At 43.1% G+C, this 14,870-nt stretch overlaps 1 protein-coding gene across 1 annotated transcript in view; it reads left to right on the plus strand.

The window, feature by feature from the left end:
- Positions 1 to 258: 258 nt before the first annotated feature.
- Positions 259 to 14,870, plus strand: part of DCT (dopachrome tautomerase) — a 34,831-nt gene continuing 20,219 nt past the window's right edge. Inside the window, exons 1-5 of the mRNA XM_037528799.2 lie at positions 259 to 954; positions 9,169 to 9,468; positions 11,542 to 11,642; positions 11,778 to 11,944; positions 14,671 to 14,850. Of these exons, the coding sequence (XP_037384696.1) occupies positions 657 to 954; positions 9,169 to 9,468; positions 11,542 to 11,642; positions 11,778 to 11,944; positions 14,671 to 14,850 (1,046 nt within the window). The 5' untranslated portion in view covers positions 259 to 656. The remainder of the gene's footprint in view (positions 955 to 9,168; positions 9,469 to 11,541; positions 11,643 to 11,777; positions 11,945 to 14,670; positions 14,851 to 14,870) is intronic.

Raw genomic sequence — 14,870 nt, forward strand, 5'->3', positions numbered from 1 at the left:
TGAGGTCACGAGCTTGGCGGGAGCACATGAGCCCAGATAATGAAGATGGTTTTGCCCCCTTGAAACAAAGCCAGAAACTTTATCTACTTCATTGTGCACTGGGGTCATGTGCTAACGAGGAGGATTTCTCTAATGCTAATTCCCCTAATGACGGCTTCTCCCAGCCCTTCCACAAACCCCACAAGGCCCCATGGCTTGGCAAGCCAGACAGAATAAAGACAGCTCGGTGTTTGGCTTTTGAACTGAGTTCAAGGCAATTAAAGTCAAGGGCTAAGGAGGGAAGGAGAGGGCTTAGAAATACCAGCATAACAAGGAGTCTGACTGGGGCGCTCTGTGAATTAACTCAATTAGACAAAGCCTGGTTTAATGGAGGAGACGGGACAAGCGCTACCCTCATTAAATTGAGCTGTTAAAGGCGCTTCTAACAGAATTAGATTTGTTGCAGTTTGAATCCCATAAAATGGTCTGTGCGTGTGCACGCACACATGGGCACACGCATAGGTGCTGTGATCAGTGCGGCTATTTTTTAAAAAGGAGAGGACTAGAGGGCAAAACAGAAAGATACCCCAAACCCCAAAATCAGAGCAGAGAGTGACCTCTCAAGAGCGCGCGCGCAGGAGGCCAGGGAGAGCAGGAGAGAAGCAAGGAGTGGAGCCATGAGCCCCCTGGGCTGGGGCCTTCTGCTCAGCTGCTGCCTGGGCTGGGCCAGCCTGCCCCGCGCCGCAGCGCAGTTCCCCCGGGTCTGCATGACGGTCGGCCGCCTGGTGTCCAAGGAGTGCTGCCCGCTGCTGGGCGCCGAGCCCGCCAACGCCTGTGGCTCCCTGCAGGGTCGGGGCCGCTGCGTGGAGGTGCAAGTGGACACCAGGCCCTGGAGTGGCCCTTACGTCCTGCGCAACCAGGATGACCGGGAGCGGTGGCCGAGGAAGTTCTTCGACCGGACCTGCAAGTGCACAGGTGAGGAAGGTGGGCCCACCTGTCAGGTACGCTCTGAGGAGGACCCCGGCTGGTCAGGGGGAGCCCATTCGAAGGAGATGGACTCTAGGCTCAGTCAGACCAGGCTTGGGAAAGCAAAGCGAGTTTGCTGCTGGGGAAGGCTGAGGCCTTGCTGGTCTCCTTCACGCCGCCTCATGCATCTAGTTCATGCAGCGACATAAATATGACAGGACACGCCTGGTTAGATGAACTGCTGCCAACATACCATTGGCTGGTTTGTTGGATGGCGAAGCTAAGCAGCTCCAGACTTGGCTTTGAAACTCAGAGCAAGTCCTTTCAGGAAGAATTCGGTGGCCTCTGCTTCTGAAATGGGTTTGCTCTTGTTGGGGGTGGGGTGGGAGAGGCTTGGCCTGGAAAAGACAGGGTCCACAGCAGTGATTCCTAGTCCTGCTCGCAGCATTTCCAATGGCCTGAACAGATCTCAAGTGAGCACCTCTTGCTTGGGAAGGCGATGGCCGGGCTGCAGCTTTGCCAGAGCTGGAGGGATGCCGTGGAGAAGGGAGGCTGGAGAAAGACAGCGGTGACTTGCTCCTTTGTCTGGGGTTGATGTGGACATTTCAAAATTTGTTCTTTTTTAGTTCTGGGTCTGTCTTATTACCCATTTCTGTGGAACCTCTCTGCATTTCTCATCTCCCTAGAGCTTCTGAGTCTCATAATGTGCCCCTCGAGTTCAGCAGCCTCGCTCAGTGGTGATGAACCCCCAAAGCCTTGCAGGGCATCTGCAAACAAAAAATCCTCAGGGGAAACCGTAGTAAAGCTTTGGACACTGTTCTACGGCGTCCAGCTGCCTATGAATTTTCCTTTTTAAAATATTTTTGTTTCTGTTCTCATGTGAAGCTGGAACAGAGGAGAACACAGATCATAACTAGATAAGGGTATAAAAAGGAAAACGACAAAGGACTTTGAGACGGAGGCAGGAGGGACATCAGTTGTTTTTATAATTTGACTTTACACTCATTTCAGAGTCACCTTGTTAACTCTGTGACTCAAAGGAACTGTTAGTTTTGCCCTGGACAGGCATTGTGACCAACATTGTTACTATTTAATAGCCAATCAAGCATTTGCTTCCATAGACCTTATCTCAATTCTCTTGGCTCTTCAGTCTAATGAGAGTCAGCAGGTCTAATATTATCCGGGCGACTGGAAAGCACAGGATATAATAACTTCTTTGTCCGTGACTCTGAAAACTTTTCTAGAACATGTATTGCCGGGTCAGTCAATGAAGGAATGCCACACCTTATAATCGGTTGTATGGAATCTTGGGCAGAAGCTACTAGGAAATCAGTTATGACTGTTAGCTCTCTTTTTTCCATAAAGATCGACTCCTTCCTTCCTTCCTACAGTGGTTTACAACACTGTATATGATTTAGAGGCATAGGATCACCCCCTTCAGGTCTGTGTCAAGACATCACACCCAACACCAAAGCACTTAAAATCCTCCGCCCTAGTCTATTGGGCCCTCCCCATATAACTATTAATTCTTCTGACCGTGACCTCTATTATCTTTTGACCAGACTAGCAATAATATATATATATATATATATACATATATATATTTAAGGTGGTGACAGTGCTTAGGGTTAGAATGGCCTACTTTTAATATATAAAAAGGGCCCCCCCCCCAACCCTGCAGAGGATAAGCAGAGTTGAGAAGCCAGTGGGCCAGACACAGGGCCTGCCCTCCATCACAGGTCCACAGTTCCACACAAGGCAGCAGAGCCTCCCAGAATGTGTGGTCTCCATCTCTAGCTGCAGCCAATGTCATGGCTGCCCTGAGATCCAAAAGCAGACTGTGGCTGACTTCCCCTGTGATCCAAAAGCAGACGGTGGCTGACTTCCATGGTTGGATTTTTCTAGACTTACTTAGGCCCATAGCTTTTTCCAGCTAATGTTGGATGGTGCCACTTAGGATGACTTTGATGGTTTTTTGCTTTGAGACTCAGGGCACCAGACCAAATCCTTCGTGCCTGCACGGGAAAATTATCTAGCACACACAGAATTCACCATTCGGTGATATGACATGTATCCCAAAGCGAGACACATGTTTCTCAGTTTTTCTCTCCCAAAGAGTGAGTCTCTTGCCTTCCTAGGGTAAATTTGTCATGGTTTGGAGACAGTCTTCAGAATTTAACCTAATCTGGAGTCCCGCAAGTCCCCTCTTTCTGGCAGTGTCAGAGTTTTTTTTCAAATAGGACTCCAGCATTCCCCTGGGGTCACCCATAATTTATCAACAGAGAGATGTAGATTAGTTTCTGGTAACTAGACTGTGGATGATCCTGAACTTTGTTAACTCAATGGAAAAATAAACGTCATTTATCTGTTAATGGACATTTAAGCATTTCTACATCTTGGCTTTTGTGATTAATGCTACAATATATGTGGGAATGCTAATATCTCTTTGAAATCCTGACTTCAATTCTTTTTGGATATATGCTCAGAAATGGGATTGCTGGATCATATGATAATTCTTTTTAAATTTTAAAGGAACCCCCACACTGTTTTCCATAGCAGCAGGCCCATTTTGAATATCCACCAATAGTGCACCAGGGTTTCACTTTCTCCACTTCCTTGCCAAGTGGCATATACATCAGATGACTAGTATTCAGCCTTAAAAAAGTAGGAAATTCTGTAATATGTGACACCATGGATGAATCAGGAGGACATCATGATAAGTGAAATAAGCCAATTACAGAAGGACAGTTACTGCATGATTCCACGTACCTGTGGTACCTAAGACAGTCATTTGTGGAATCAAAGAGTGGAATGGAGGGGAGAGTAGTAGTGCATGGGGAGTTACTATTCCCTGGGTAGAAAGTCTCAGTTAAGCAAGTTGAATAAGGTCCGGAGTTCTGTGCAACATCACACCTACAGGTCACCATTGTGTGCACTGATCTTATGTCTGCAGCCTCTGCAGCACAAGTTCCATCCCCGGCCAGCCAGGGAGCTACCCACATGGCACAGCAGACCACTTCTGTCTCTCCCACTGCTCCCCTCAGCAGTGTATTTCAGTCAGTCTGCCTGTTCTGTTCCCCACTCTGTCTCTGGTGGATCCTGTCACCCCCCACACCTCTGGCCTGTACCCCAGCTCTTGTATGCATAAATAAATAAATCTTTGAGAAAAAAATAAACATGCCTGGAAGTTGGTAAGATATTTTAGCCTAATGCATAGAAATAAAGGCAAACTCTGAGGAAAGAAAAGCCTAAATTACTATTCAAATTCTCTAGAGGGCACTTCCCTATTCTCTGTAGAAGTTGGAATAAAACATTATTGAACTTAATTGTCAGGAAGAGCTGAGTTTCAGGAGACTTTGGCATGAGCCGTTCACCTTACAAGTCTTTCTTGCCAGTTGGCATTTCTGAGAATCTACCCGTTGCAGACTTTGGACTTCTGAAAAACGTGCGCATCAAATTGTTTTTGAACAGTTGTCTGAAAACTTCTTGTTCATACAAGTGACTAAGTGCCTCCATGTTCCAATCTCTGAAATGGGGATAATGATGAAACCACACTTGTAAAATCCTTTTGAGCTTTGCAGATGAAAGGCCCCAGGTGAGTATAAAGTATTGTTATTAAAATAATAGAATGTCTAATTAAAAGGAATAGGCTATTTAGAGTTCCTTGTAAATTCACTAATCGGTGGTCTTTAAGCTTATTTAGTCTAATAGCCTCCTGAGGTTGAGCTGATGCTGTTCATGTAGAAACGTGTATTGTCTGGTTGTTCTTCGCTCCCTTTCCATTATTATCCCAGTGCTAAGCAGGCAGAGAACTTTGACTTTTTAAATTTCATTTTTGCTCAAGGACACACTCATTGGTCCACAGATCAGTTTCTCAGGATCCTTGGTTTTTTTTCTCTCTCTCCGCTTCCCAGCAAGAGAATTCAGTCCTTGCTAAAATGATTATATTTTATGATTATAAATAAGCTTATATTTATTAACCCTTTTAAAAAAGATTTATTTTTATTATTGCATTTTCTTAGAGAGAATATTTATATTTTATATTATATTTTTTGCTGCTGCTATTATTGAATTAAAGGAAAAATTAACTCATTAAATTGATGTAAGGAACTAGTAGGAGAGCTAAACTAACTAACTAAATAAGTTGTGTGCTAGATTTTTGTTCGGTCCTTTTCATTTGTCTTTGGCATTCAGCACATTCATTGGACCAAATTTCGAAGCTCAGAAACGAAAGGGGCCTGACTTCTGAGCTTTGTGTATATTCTCTGAGCCACACTGGAAAAGGAATTTTTCCACAGACTACACATCAGTGTAGACCACATGTCAGTGTAGACCCAGACTACATGAGCTCAGATAGGGACAAACGCTTTCTTACTAGAATGTCTGTACGGAGCTTTGCAGGGGTAACCCAGGTTTGGTGAAACTAGACAGCTTTGTTCAACATGATTATGAAGCATCTCTGGTCTTCTGAGTCAGAATTAATCATGTCACTTTTTGTTCTTCCCGGATCTCAGTTTATCCCTCTGTTTTCACTTTCTCCACCGTTAGACATGCACTGATATTTTATCAGCTTATGTCCATCATCTGCATCCCTACTATTAAAATGTCTTTTCTTTCAATTATTCATGGATTCCTTTATCACCCACCCAACCAGTATTTATTTAGCACCAATTATGTTCAGGTACACAGAGGGGGAAAATCTCAACATGAAGGTGCCCACAGTGGAGTGGATAAGTAAGACAGATATGAAAACAAATATTTACAATACTGCTCCCTAAGTGGTCTTTCGTAATAAAGATAATAACACCTAACACGGAACCTACTCTGTGTCAGACACGGTTCAGACTGATCGAATTTATGAACACATTTGTTTTCCATAAGAACCCTGTGAAGTAGCGCTTATCCCAATATGACAGGGCTGAGCGGTTAAGTTCAAAGTGTGGCAACTTGTCTGAACATACATAAAGCAGTGGAGGTATGCTTAGTTTTGATGATCCTTTAAGGAGTAGGTGTTAATATATTATTGAATAAATGAATGGGGGAGATAATTAGTTATTAGTAATTTTGTGCTAGCAACCAAAAAGAATTGTAGCAAAGAAAGTGCAGGAATCATAAAACTTATGGCATAAATTAGCTTCTAATTACTTGATTTCAGTAAGACCCCAAAATTCTAAGTTTCATGCCTTAGTATAGAAGTGTACTGAATTTATTATACAGTTTAGGTGTGCTCTTTCTTAATATTTTGAAGGAAAGAATTACTCTTTCATTTTAGGGCTGTGACTGTATTCTCCTTCAGTTATCTGGCTGTAGGCAAGAGCTGGAAGTTTGGGTTCTTAGTATTCTTCAGGTGCCTTTTTTTCAATGATTCCTGAAAAAATTTTCTATTCATGTCAAAGCTGCTCAACTCCATGATGTGCTTTAATCAAAGGCGTTTTTAAACTAGATACTACACATTTTTAGTAGCTACACTGAGGGAAAAGAAAGGCACCCAAGACCATGATGACTGCAGCATTTTGTACAGCATTTGATATTGTAATAGATGCTCAATAAATATTTGCCATTAATTTGTAGTTTAACAGTTTCACTCCAGAAATCAATATAAATTTTAATGTTTAACTCAATCTCTTAAAAAACATGGGAAAATACAGATAATTGAGCTATTTAAGGTTAGGTAGATATATTATATATGCTACAAAGAGCATAAAACCCAAGTAGCCAGTTATTTAACAAAATTCTTCCTCTTTAAGATATTTAAAGAAAATTTTCTGTAACCATGAAACGGTCTGTTGAATAAATAATAAAGGAGATCTGTGCATTTTCTTTACATAGTACAAATGCCAATTATTTTCATTTTTATGCTATTTTTCCTTTAGAGATCCAAATGATCTCTCTCTCATATTATTTATTCACTTTAACTTTTATACTTAAAGTTTATCTTTTCAGGGCTTTCTTTTTCTTTTAAGCCACAAGGACTCAAAGAGAAAGGAAGAAAATTTGTTTATTGAATTATCTATGACATGCTTTATATTTATTTCTTATTTAAAAATTTTAGCATTTCAGCTTCCTGGAGACATAGTTAACAAATAAGATTAAGAGCTATTAAAAGCACTCCTCGTGATGATTTGGTTGGACTTGTCTTTCACTCATTTGGCAGATTTTAATTTTGATTAGGGCCAAATCCAGGCCTGGGCTGCAGAATAACAACCTTTGTTAGCCTGTAGTGGAGACAAGTAGATTTTACAGTCAGTGGGATAAATACAATAGAATCAAGTTTCCATGGGAGCACAGACCAGGGGTACCTGATCCCATCTGTGGAATCAAGGATGACCTTATAGAAGCTCATCATGATGCTTACGAGAGGTAACTCTGGTAAAGAAGAATTTAGGAAGATGGTGAGGGAAAAGGTAGACAGAAGGAAGAGCAAGTGAAGATCTGGGAGCATGAGGGAGGATGAGGGGCGCATGGGAGCTGGTCACCCAGTTAAATGCTTTCTATAGCCCCTCTCACCCCCTGGGGGGGTCAGTGTTATTATTCCCTTTTGTTGTGACATTTCACATGAATATTTAAGCATGTATGTGTCTATGTATGTATGTATGCATGCATGTATTTTCCTGAAATATTATTGATATGTTTAGTTATGTATTTTGCATAACTATATCATTTTGGGGGTACATTTTCACACCACCCCATGCCACCTGCTTCACTCACCTTCCCCCAAACTCCCATGCAACTGTCCTACTTGAATAGTATTTAAATATTTACTGTCTAACATATCATCACCTAAAGAAGGATGGATGGTCATAGCAAAAGCAATATTCAAGGCTAAGAAGAAAGTCAAGGGCAAGCTCAAATAATTTAAATTTTAGAGCTAATCAGAAAGATGCTTGGCATTTGATGGAAGTAGTTCTCATTCCCTGGTGGATGAAGCAGAGTCATTAGTGCAGCTGACATGGAGCGCTGCTGGGATTTGGGGTTTGTTGGCTGCTAATTCACCCTGATGACCCGCCAGCCTGTGTGGATTTTGCCTTCATTCTGCCTCCTTTGTGAAATAAACCAGCATTTCTAGTGTTAGATGTCACCTACATTTCTGGATATGAGCTTACTTATTTTGGTTGCACCTTCAGCTGGCATATATATATATATATATTTAAGATTTATATATTTATGCGTACAAGAATTGGGGTACAGGCCAGAGGTGCAGGAGGGAGGATTCACCAGAGACAGGGTAGGGAGCAGAACAGGCAAATCAACTAAAATACGCTGCTGAGGGGAACAGTGGGCAAGACAGGAGAGGTCTGCTGTGCCATGTGGATAGCTCCCTGGCCAGCCGGGGAGCAAACTTGTGCTGCAGAGGCTGCAGACAAGCCTCACAGCGCTGTGCTTTAACCCCTTGCACCACCAGGGAGGCCCAGCTGGATATATTCTTTCCCCCTCGAAATCAGTGAATGCTTTGGTGTGGGTGCTTGTGGTGTGTGCCACGGGGGAGCAGGGATCTGCAGCGGGTATCCCAGGCTCCTGCCCCACCCATGTGGGGGTGTGAAAAGCACGAGGGGGGCCCTTTGTGTGACCGGTGAGAGGAAGGAGAGGTGCGAGACAGCACAGGCGTTAGCTTGCTGAGGCTGCATCACAAAGTACCACAGCTTGGGGGGCAGGAGAAACTCATTCTGTCTCAGTTCTGGAGGCCTGTCCTTCCAGATCAAGGTCTCGGCGGGTTGCTGTTTCTCCCTGCGGCTCCCTATGGTCTTGCCTCAGTAACTTTCTGTGTCTAAATTTCCTCACTTTCAAGGACACCTGGGAAGATACTGGATTAAGGCCACCCAGGTGACCTCATTTAACTTAATTGCCTCCTGAAATACCCCCTCTCCAAGTAGGCATATACTGGGGTACCAGACAGTAGGATTTTAACATGAATTTGGGGGAGACACATATCAGCCTATAATCATATATCATGCACTTATGTCCTGTTTCGTTTTTGGAAATAATTAATGCTTAATAATAATTTATTAATAATTAATTAATAATTAATAGTTAATGCTTTGGTCTTCAGTCCACTTGGAGATGCAAACATTATAAAAGGGGAGGAAACTGGCTTTTATTGCCTTCTCATAAGACTTTGTCCCCCGCTTCCATTCTACTCCAGTGTTCACGTGGAGAAATTTCTTCCAAATGACAAATACTTCTTCCATCTCTCCCTTTATTATTATTATTTTTAAAATACACCAGGAAACTTTGCTGGTTATGACTGTGGAGACTGCAAGTTCGGCTGGACGGGTCCCAACTGTGATCGGAAGAAACCACCGGTCATTCGGAAGAACATCCATTCGCTGACGCCTCAGGAGAGGGAGCAGTTCTTGGGTGCCTTAGACCTGGCGAAGAACACCCCACACCCCGACTACGTGATCACCACGCAGCACTGGCTGGGCCTGCTCGGGCCCAACAGGACCCAGCCCCAGATCGCCAACTGCAGCATTTACGATTTCTTTGTGTGGCTCCATTACTATTCTGTCAGAGATACACTATTAGGTGGGTTTTTTCCTTACCTTAAGGTCTATTCTTACTGGTTTGGGATTGAGCAGGTGGATGGCTAGGAAGTAATTTCATACAAGTTAGTTAGCAAGAAGAAGACCTCAAGGAGGGATTAGTTTTATGAAAACAGTATCTCTCTGGCCGGCTGGGAATCGAACCGGTGCTTACAGAAGCTTCACAGTGCTGCGCTCAACCCGCTGCACCACCAGGGAGGCCCTGTCTGAAGTAAGAAAGGAGAAGTTTCTTCCTATACATTGGCTGCGGACATTCGAAAAGTTCTGTCCCGTGGCTTGTGTTTTGGGTCCAAAGTCTAAACTTGTCGCTTTGAAGTTGTTAATCCTCAAAGGCCAGACCTGATGAAGTGAGTGCAAATTCCTCTTAATTCCAGAAGGAAACATTCCTAAATCTGACCATGGAAACCATCACTGACCTTTCCTTCAAATTAGAGGCATTAACTGAACATAAGCTTAGGCACATGAACCTTCTTTCTGCAGAATTAGTGTCTGTGTTGGAAGTGTGCATCTCAGCTTAATTCCATTGAATTCACATGTCTTAGTCTTCGCCTTTCAGGTCACTGTTACGCCTGTGTACTGCTGGACCCCCCAGGTTTTGTGGGGTTGTTTTGTTGCCCAGGACCAGCATAAGCTGGGCCATCGCTGTGCAGCTCAAATATAATTTCTCCTGCTTAGCCCCTGGGACCACAATTAATATTGGTTGTTTGAGAAAATGGAGGCCTCGGGATCCTAAAAATTGGGCCTACGAGTGGGCCGTGGAATGGTTTGTTAGGAATTTCATTCCTCTAGTAGAATCAGCTCTGTCCTCACTCATTGTTCAGTCAGGCGAAATCTGTAGACACAGTTTGTTCCAGGAGGACTTGAGTCCATTCCAGGCTGCGCATGGGGCTTGAGCCCTTGACTCAACCTGCAACGCCCTCCACTTTGGGGACCCCTCCTGGTGTCGGGGTGGTTGGAAACACCACTTTGAGGAGGGAGGTTTTCAAATAGAATTGTCTGTCCTAGAGTTTTTTCACTGGTTCACTGTTACTAGATTGTATTGTTTTGAGAACTTTAAACTTTGTTCTGGATCAAAACATTAAAAAAGGACTGTGTGGTCAACAGCAGCAGGAGCAGTTCTTTCCTCAGCGGAACGGCTTTTAAAAAACTTGCCTCTAAGGGAAGCATCTGTCTTTCTTTATCTATAGATAAGAAGGCTCTCCTGGCTATAAACCTTTATGGTTTTCCTGTCATCACTCTGAGGAATTTTTGCTTTATGAGAGGGTTGTCTCTCAAGAGGGAAAGAAAACTATAGTTTCTGGTCATATCTAGAAATTAAATTTATATTCATGTCTCTTCAGCTCCCTGAAGTTATTATAGGTACTTTAAAAAAGAACTGAAGTTAGCTCAAGTTTCTACATAACCATCAAAAGCTGTTATGAAAAGGAAAGAGGGATGGAACAGGCTATAAGGAGGTCATTAAATTGCCCAAAGCTGTTCACTAAAATTGGCAGTTCCAGTGACCGGGCCAAATGGGCTTGAATGTATTTTTCCCTCTTCTGGTCTCGGCGACCAAGCTTGTCAGCTAGTTGTTGGGACTGATTGATGGCTGAGGTACAATCAATGTAAGTTCTTTTCGTTCTATAAATGCTGAATTAGGGCTGAGCACAGAGGAGGTTGTCTGATTATGAATTAATCCCTCCCTTATAAACTTGCACATTTGTGAGACTAGGTTAGAAACTGTCTTTAAAGATTCTATTGCCTTTAGTTTTTAATGACCCCTTCCTTTAGCTACTCTTATTTCATCTCAATGAAATGTGCATAGAAGTTAAATATGTCATTTTTCATGTTATGTTAAAGTGACCTGAATTTTGATATTTTGGATTTCTGTTGGCAATCCAACTTGGAGAGAGGGAGGAGACCATATCATGAAGGTGCTTGTTGCTTCTGAAATTATTGTTGCAAAAACAAATTTTATTTTGGCTAAAACATGATACACTTAAAGGCTCTGCAGACACACCCCAGGTAAGATTGAAAGACTGATTCTGTGCTCCCTAATGGCTTCCGATTGTTGTAGGACCAGGGCGCCCATATAAGGCCATAGATTTCTCGCATCAAGGACCCGCCTTTGTCACCTGGCACCGGTACCATTTGTTGTGGCTGGAAAGAGATCTCCAGGTTGGTTCAAACTCTACATTTGGTTCTTTTCATTTTGTTCCACATTTTGGTGATGATGCACATCAGACTTTGCTCTCATGCTTTCTCGTATCCGATGGCACGAATTCTGTGACTAGGCGTGCTCTTTGCTTCTAGCGGCTCACTGGCAACGAGTCCTTTGCTTTGCCCTACTGGAACTTTGCCACCGGGGGAAACGAGTGTGACGTGTGTACAGACCAGCTCCTGGGGGCGGCGAGACAAGACGACCCAACCCTCATTAGCACGAACTCCAGATTTTCCAATTGGGAGATTGTCTGTGACAGGTAATTCGGATGCACCTGCATGAAAATCCAGAGACTTAATTTGTCTTACTTGCCTGAGGGATGGAGAGTCATTTTATGTTTCTGTGCCTAATGCATGGTGTGCTCTATTTATATTTGCAAACAATGGTTTTCCAAACCATAGTGGGATTTTAAAACACTCTAAGTCCCTTAATACAAAAGAATAGAGGTATGGAAATGGCACTTGGATGTTCAGGATACTTGCCTGTCATTTTGAGATCATCTCTTTTGAAATTAGAAGTAGTTCATTCCTACATTCAGACATTTCTTAAGCACCAGTCATATTCTAAGCAGTGTAATAGTGCTGGGAAAACAAAGACAAATAAAATATAGCTTTCCTTTTGAATATTGTTTTATAGGTACAAAGGTAGATTGCATGTAAAAAGGTTACAATGCAGTGCCAGGATCATCCTAATAGGTGTACACAGAAAGCTCAGAAGAGAGGCAGGGAAATTCTAAGGATGTGATGGCGATTACCCTTAAGACTTTAAAACCTTATGCAGATGGAGGGGAGCGTGTGTCTCAGGTGGAGGGAATATCACACATGAAGCTAGAAAAGTCTGCAAGCAGTCTGGCTGCCATGGACTGCTGGTGAGTTGAGAGGGGCAGGAGAGAAGGAGTTCTGAACCTATAAAGACGCATAAGCAGGTAGACTGCAGCCTGCAGCCCTGAGCAGTTCTGTCTTTGGGGATTCACTGAGTGAGTTTCTCTTTCCTATGATACTTTTCAGAAAAAGATTCCCAGGGGGACACCTTCCTTATTTATTTTCTTCCCTTCAAGGTTTTCTGTTAGTAAACCCATCGTTCTACCTCCCTTGTCCCGTGTCTTTTGTCTGCCCCGTGCCACAGAGCTTCAGAACCAATGCCTCTGAGCCTGGACAGGCCCACACTTATGGGGCCCCAGCTGAGGTAGTGGGGAGCCTATCTTCTACCCCCTAATCCTTTTGACAGATCACCAGACAGTGCTCCACAGCACACAGGCACATTATAAGTGTTTTTCACGTGACTTAACTTGATGCCATGGAGTACTATTTCTCACCCTGCTTTAGGGTATTCATAGGTAGTATGTGAAGGAGATTTCATGATCAAATAAATTGAAGGAATATACTGAGTGAAAAAGTTATTTTCATTTTAGATCTCTTAGAGTCTTTCTTATGTAAACATAATTATTCTTCAGGAAGGAACTAAACTTGTCTCACTCTGTGACCTACACTTCATAGACCATGTCACTGGAATACACTTGGGGAAATGCTGCCTGACAGGCCTTGCTGGGCCTCGTTTTTAGGCACTGGCCTCCCTCAGCCTCACGTAGGTGCAGATTCTATTCTCACACACGCTCATACTACCCCCTCACCCATTAAAACCCACACAGAAAAATTTTTAAATATTCAAATCTACTAGCTAAATAGTTTTCTGGAGGTGGAATTCCAGGTCACAGCAGGCCCCGGGGTATCACCTTTTACGGGATGGAACCTTTTCAACCTCCGTGTTTACCACATAACCACCCCCACTGCTTTCGTACGGTTTCTAATAGAGTGTCTCCCTCAGTGCCTCTCTTCTAGATAGTCCCATCTGCTTTTACTCTGACCTCTGCCACTTGCCATCAGTTTGTTTAAAATGTCTGATTAACTTGACATGGACACTTCTGCCCAAACTGCCTCAGTCGAGTAAGTTATGGGCCACCCTGTTTTCTCTTCAGCTCCTCAAGACTCAAATGTATGTGACAAGAGTCACCCTCTTGCCTCCTAACGGCTCTTATTGCCTGGAAGTGGAGCAGTGTTCTTCATAGTTATACATCTATGTTTTGAGACTTCTCAATCCTTAGTTGCTTTCAAAGGTAGTTCTTTTACCATATATATTTTTTGATTATTATTTTACTTTATTTTATTTTTTTAAAGATTTATGTATTTATTTATACAAGCACTGGGTACAGTCAGAAGCACGGGAGGGTGAGAGAATTCACCAGAGCCAGAGCGGGGAGCAGAGCAGGCAGAAGGACCGAAGTACACTGCTGAGGGGAGCAGCGGGCGGCAGGAGAGGTCTGCGTGCCATGTGGGACCCTCCTCCGGTGGCCGGGGAGCAGCCGGGGATCGAACCAGCGCTGCAGAGGCTGCGGGCAGCTTTGCAACCCAGCACTCAGCCGCTGTGCCACCGGGGAGGCCCTTACTATATATTTTTGACCCTTGTAAGGTATCACATCCATTATACAATAATGCATATTGCAATATAAATTATAAATCAATAATGTATATCATGACATGCAATGTATAATTAATATGTAAAGAACTGCATAATTTATCATGGTACTATGTAGTCTGTGACTATTACCCGATTGGTCTGGTTGGCCCAAAGTTATGAAATTATCTACTACAAAGCAAGACATATTATTTTTAGGTTTTTTTTTTAATTGAAATTTTGCAGTTTTTTAAAGGGGTTTATTTTTATTGAAGTAATATCAGCTTATATTATTGTTGGTATTGTAGAAGTACAGGATCCTCCCCTTCAGGTGTAGTTACTGGAGTGTACCTGCCGCCACGTCACCCAACAGTCTACCCCACAGCTCATTGTATTCTTCTCTCTGTTTTTACTCCTCCCAGCCCTCCCCGGATGCTTCAGTTCTGTAGTCAGCGCTCAAGGGTTAGTTTTTAAGCTTGTCTTTATCACTCCTTTATTTGGTTTCTCTATTTTTACGTTTCTTACACATCTTAGCTTAGATGACTACAACCAACGAGTCACGCTATGTAATGGGACCTATGAAGGTTTGTTGAGAAGAAATCAAGTGGGAAGAAACAATGAGAAATTGCCAACCTTAAAAGACATTCAAGATTGCCTGTCGCTCAACAAGTTTGACAATCCCCCTTTCTTCCAGAACTCTACCTTCAGCTTCAGGTTGGTGCGCTGAGCTCTGC

The sequence above is a fragment of the Talpa occidentalis genome, unplaced genomic scaffold, assembly GCF_014898055.3.
Source record: "Talpa occidentalis isolate TD23 unplaced genomic scaffold, MPIMG_talOcc4v2.1 talOcc4.5, whole genome shotgun sequence".
In the NCBI taxonomy this organism is placed as follows: domain Eukaryota; kingdom Metazoa; phylum Chordata; class Mammalia; order Eulipotyphla; family Talpidae; genus Talpa; species Talpa occidentalis.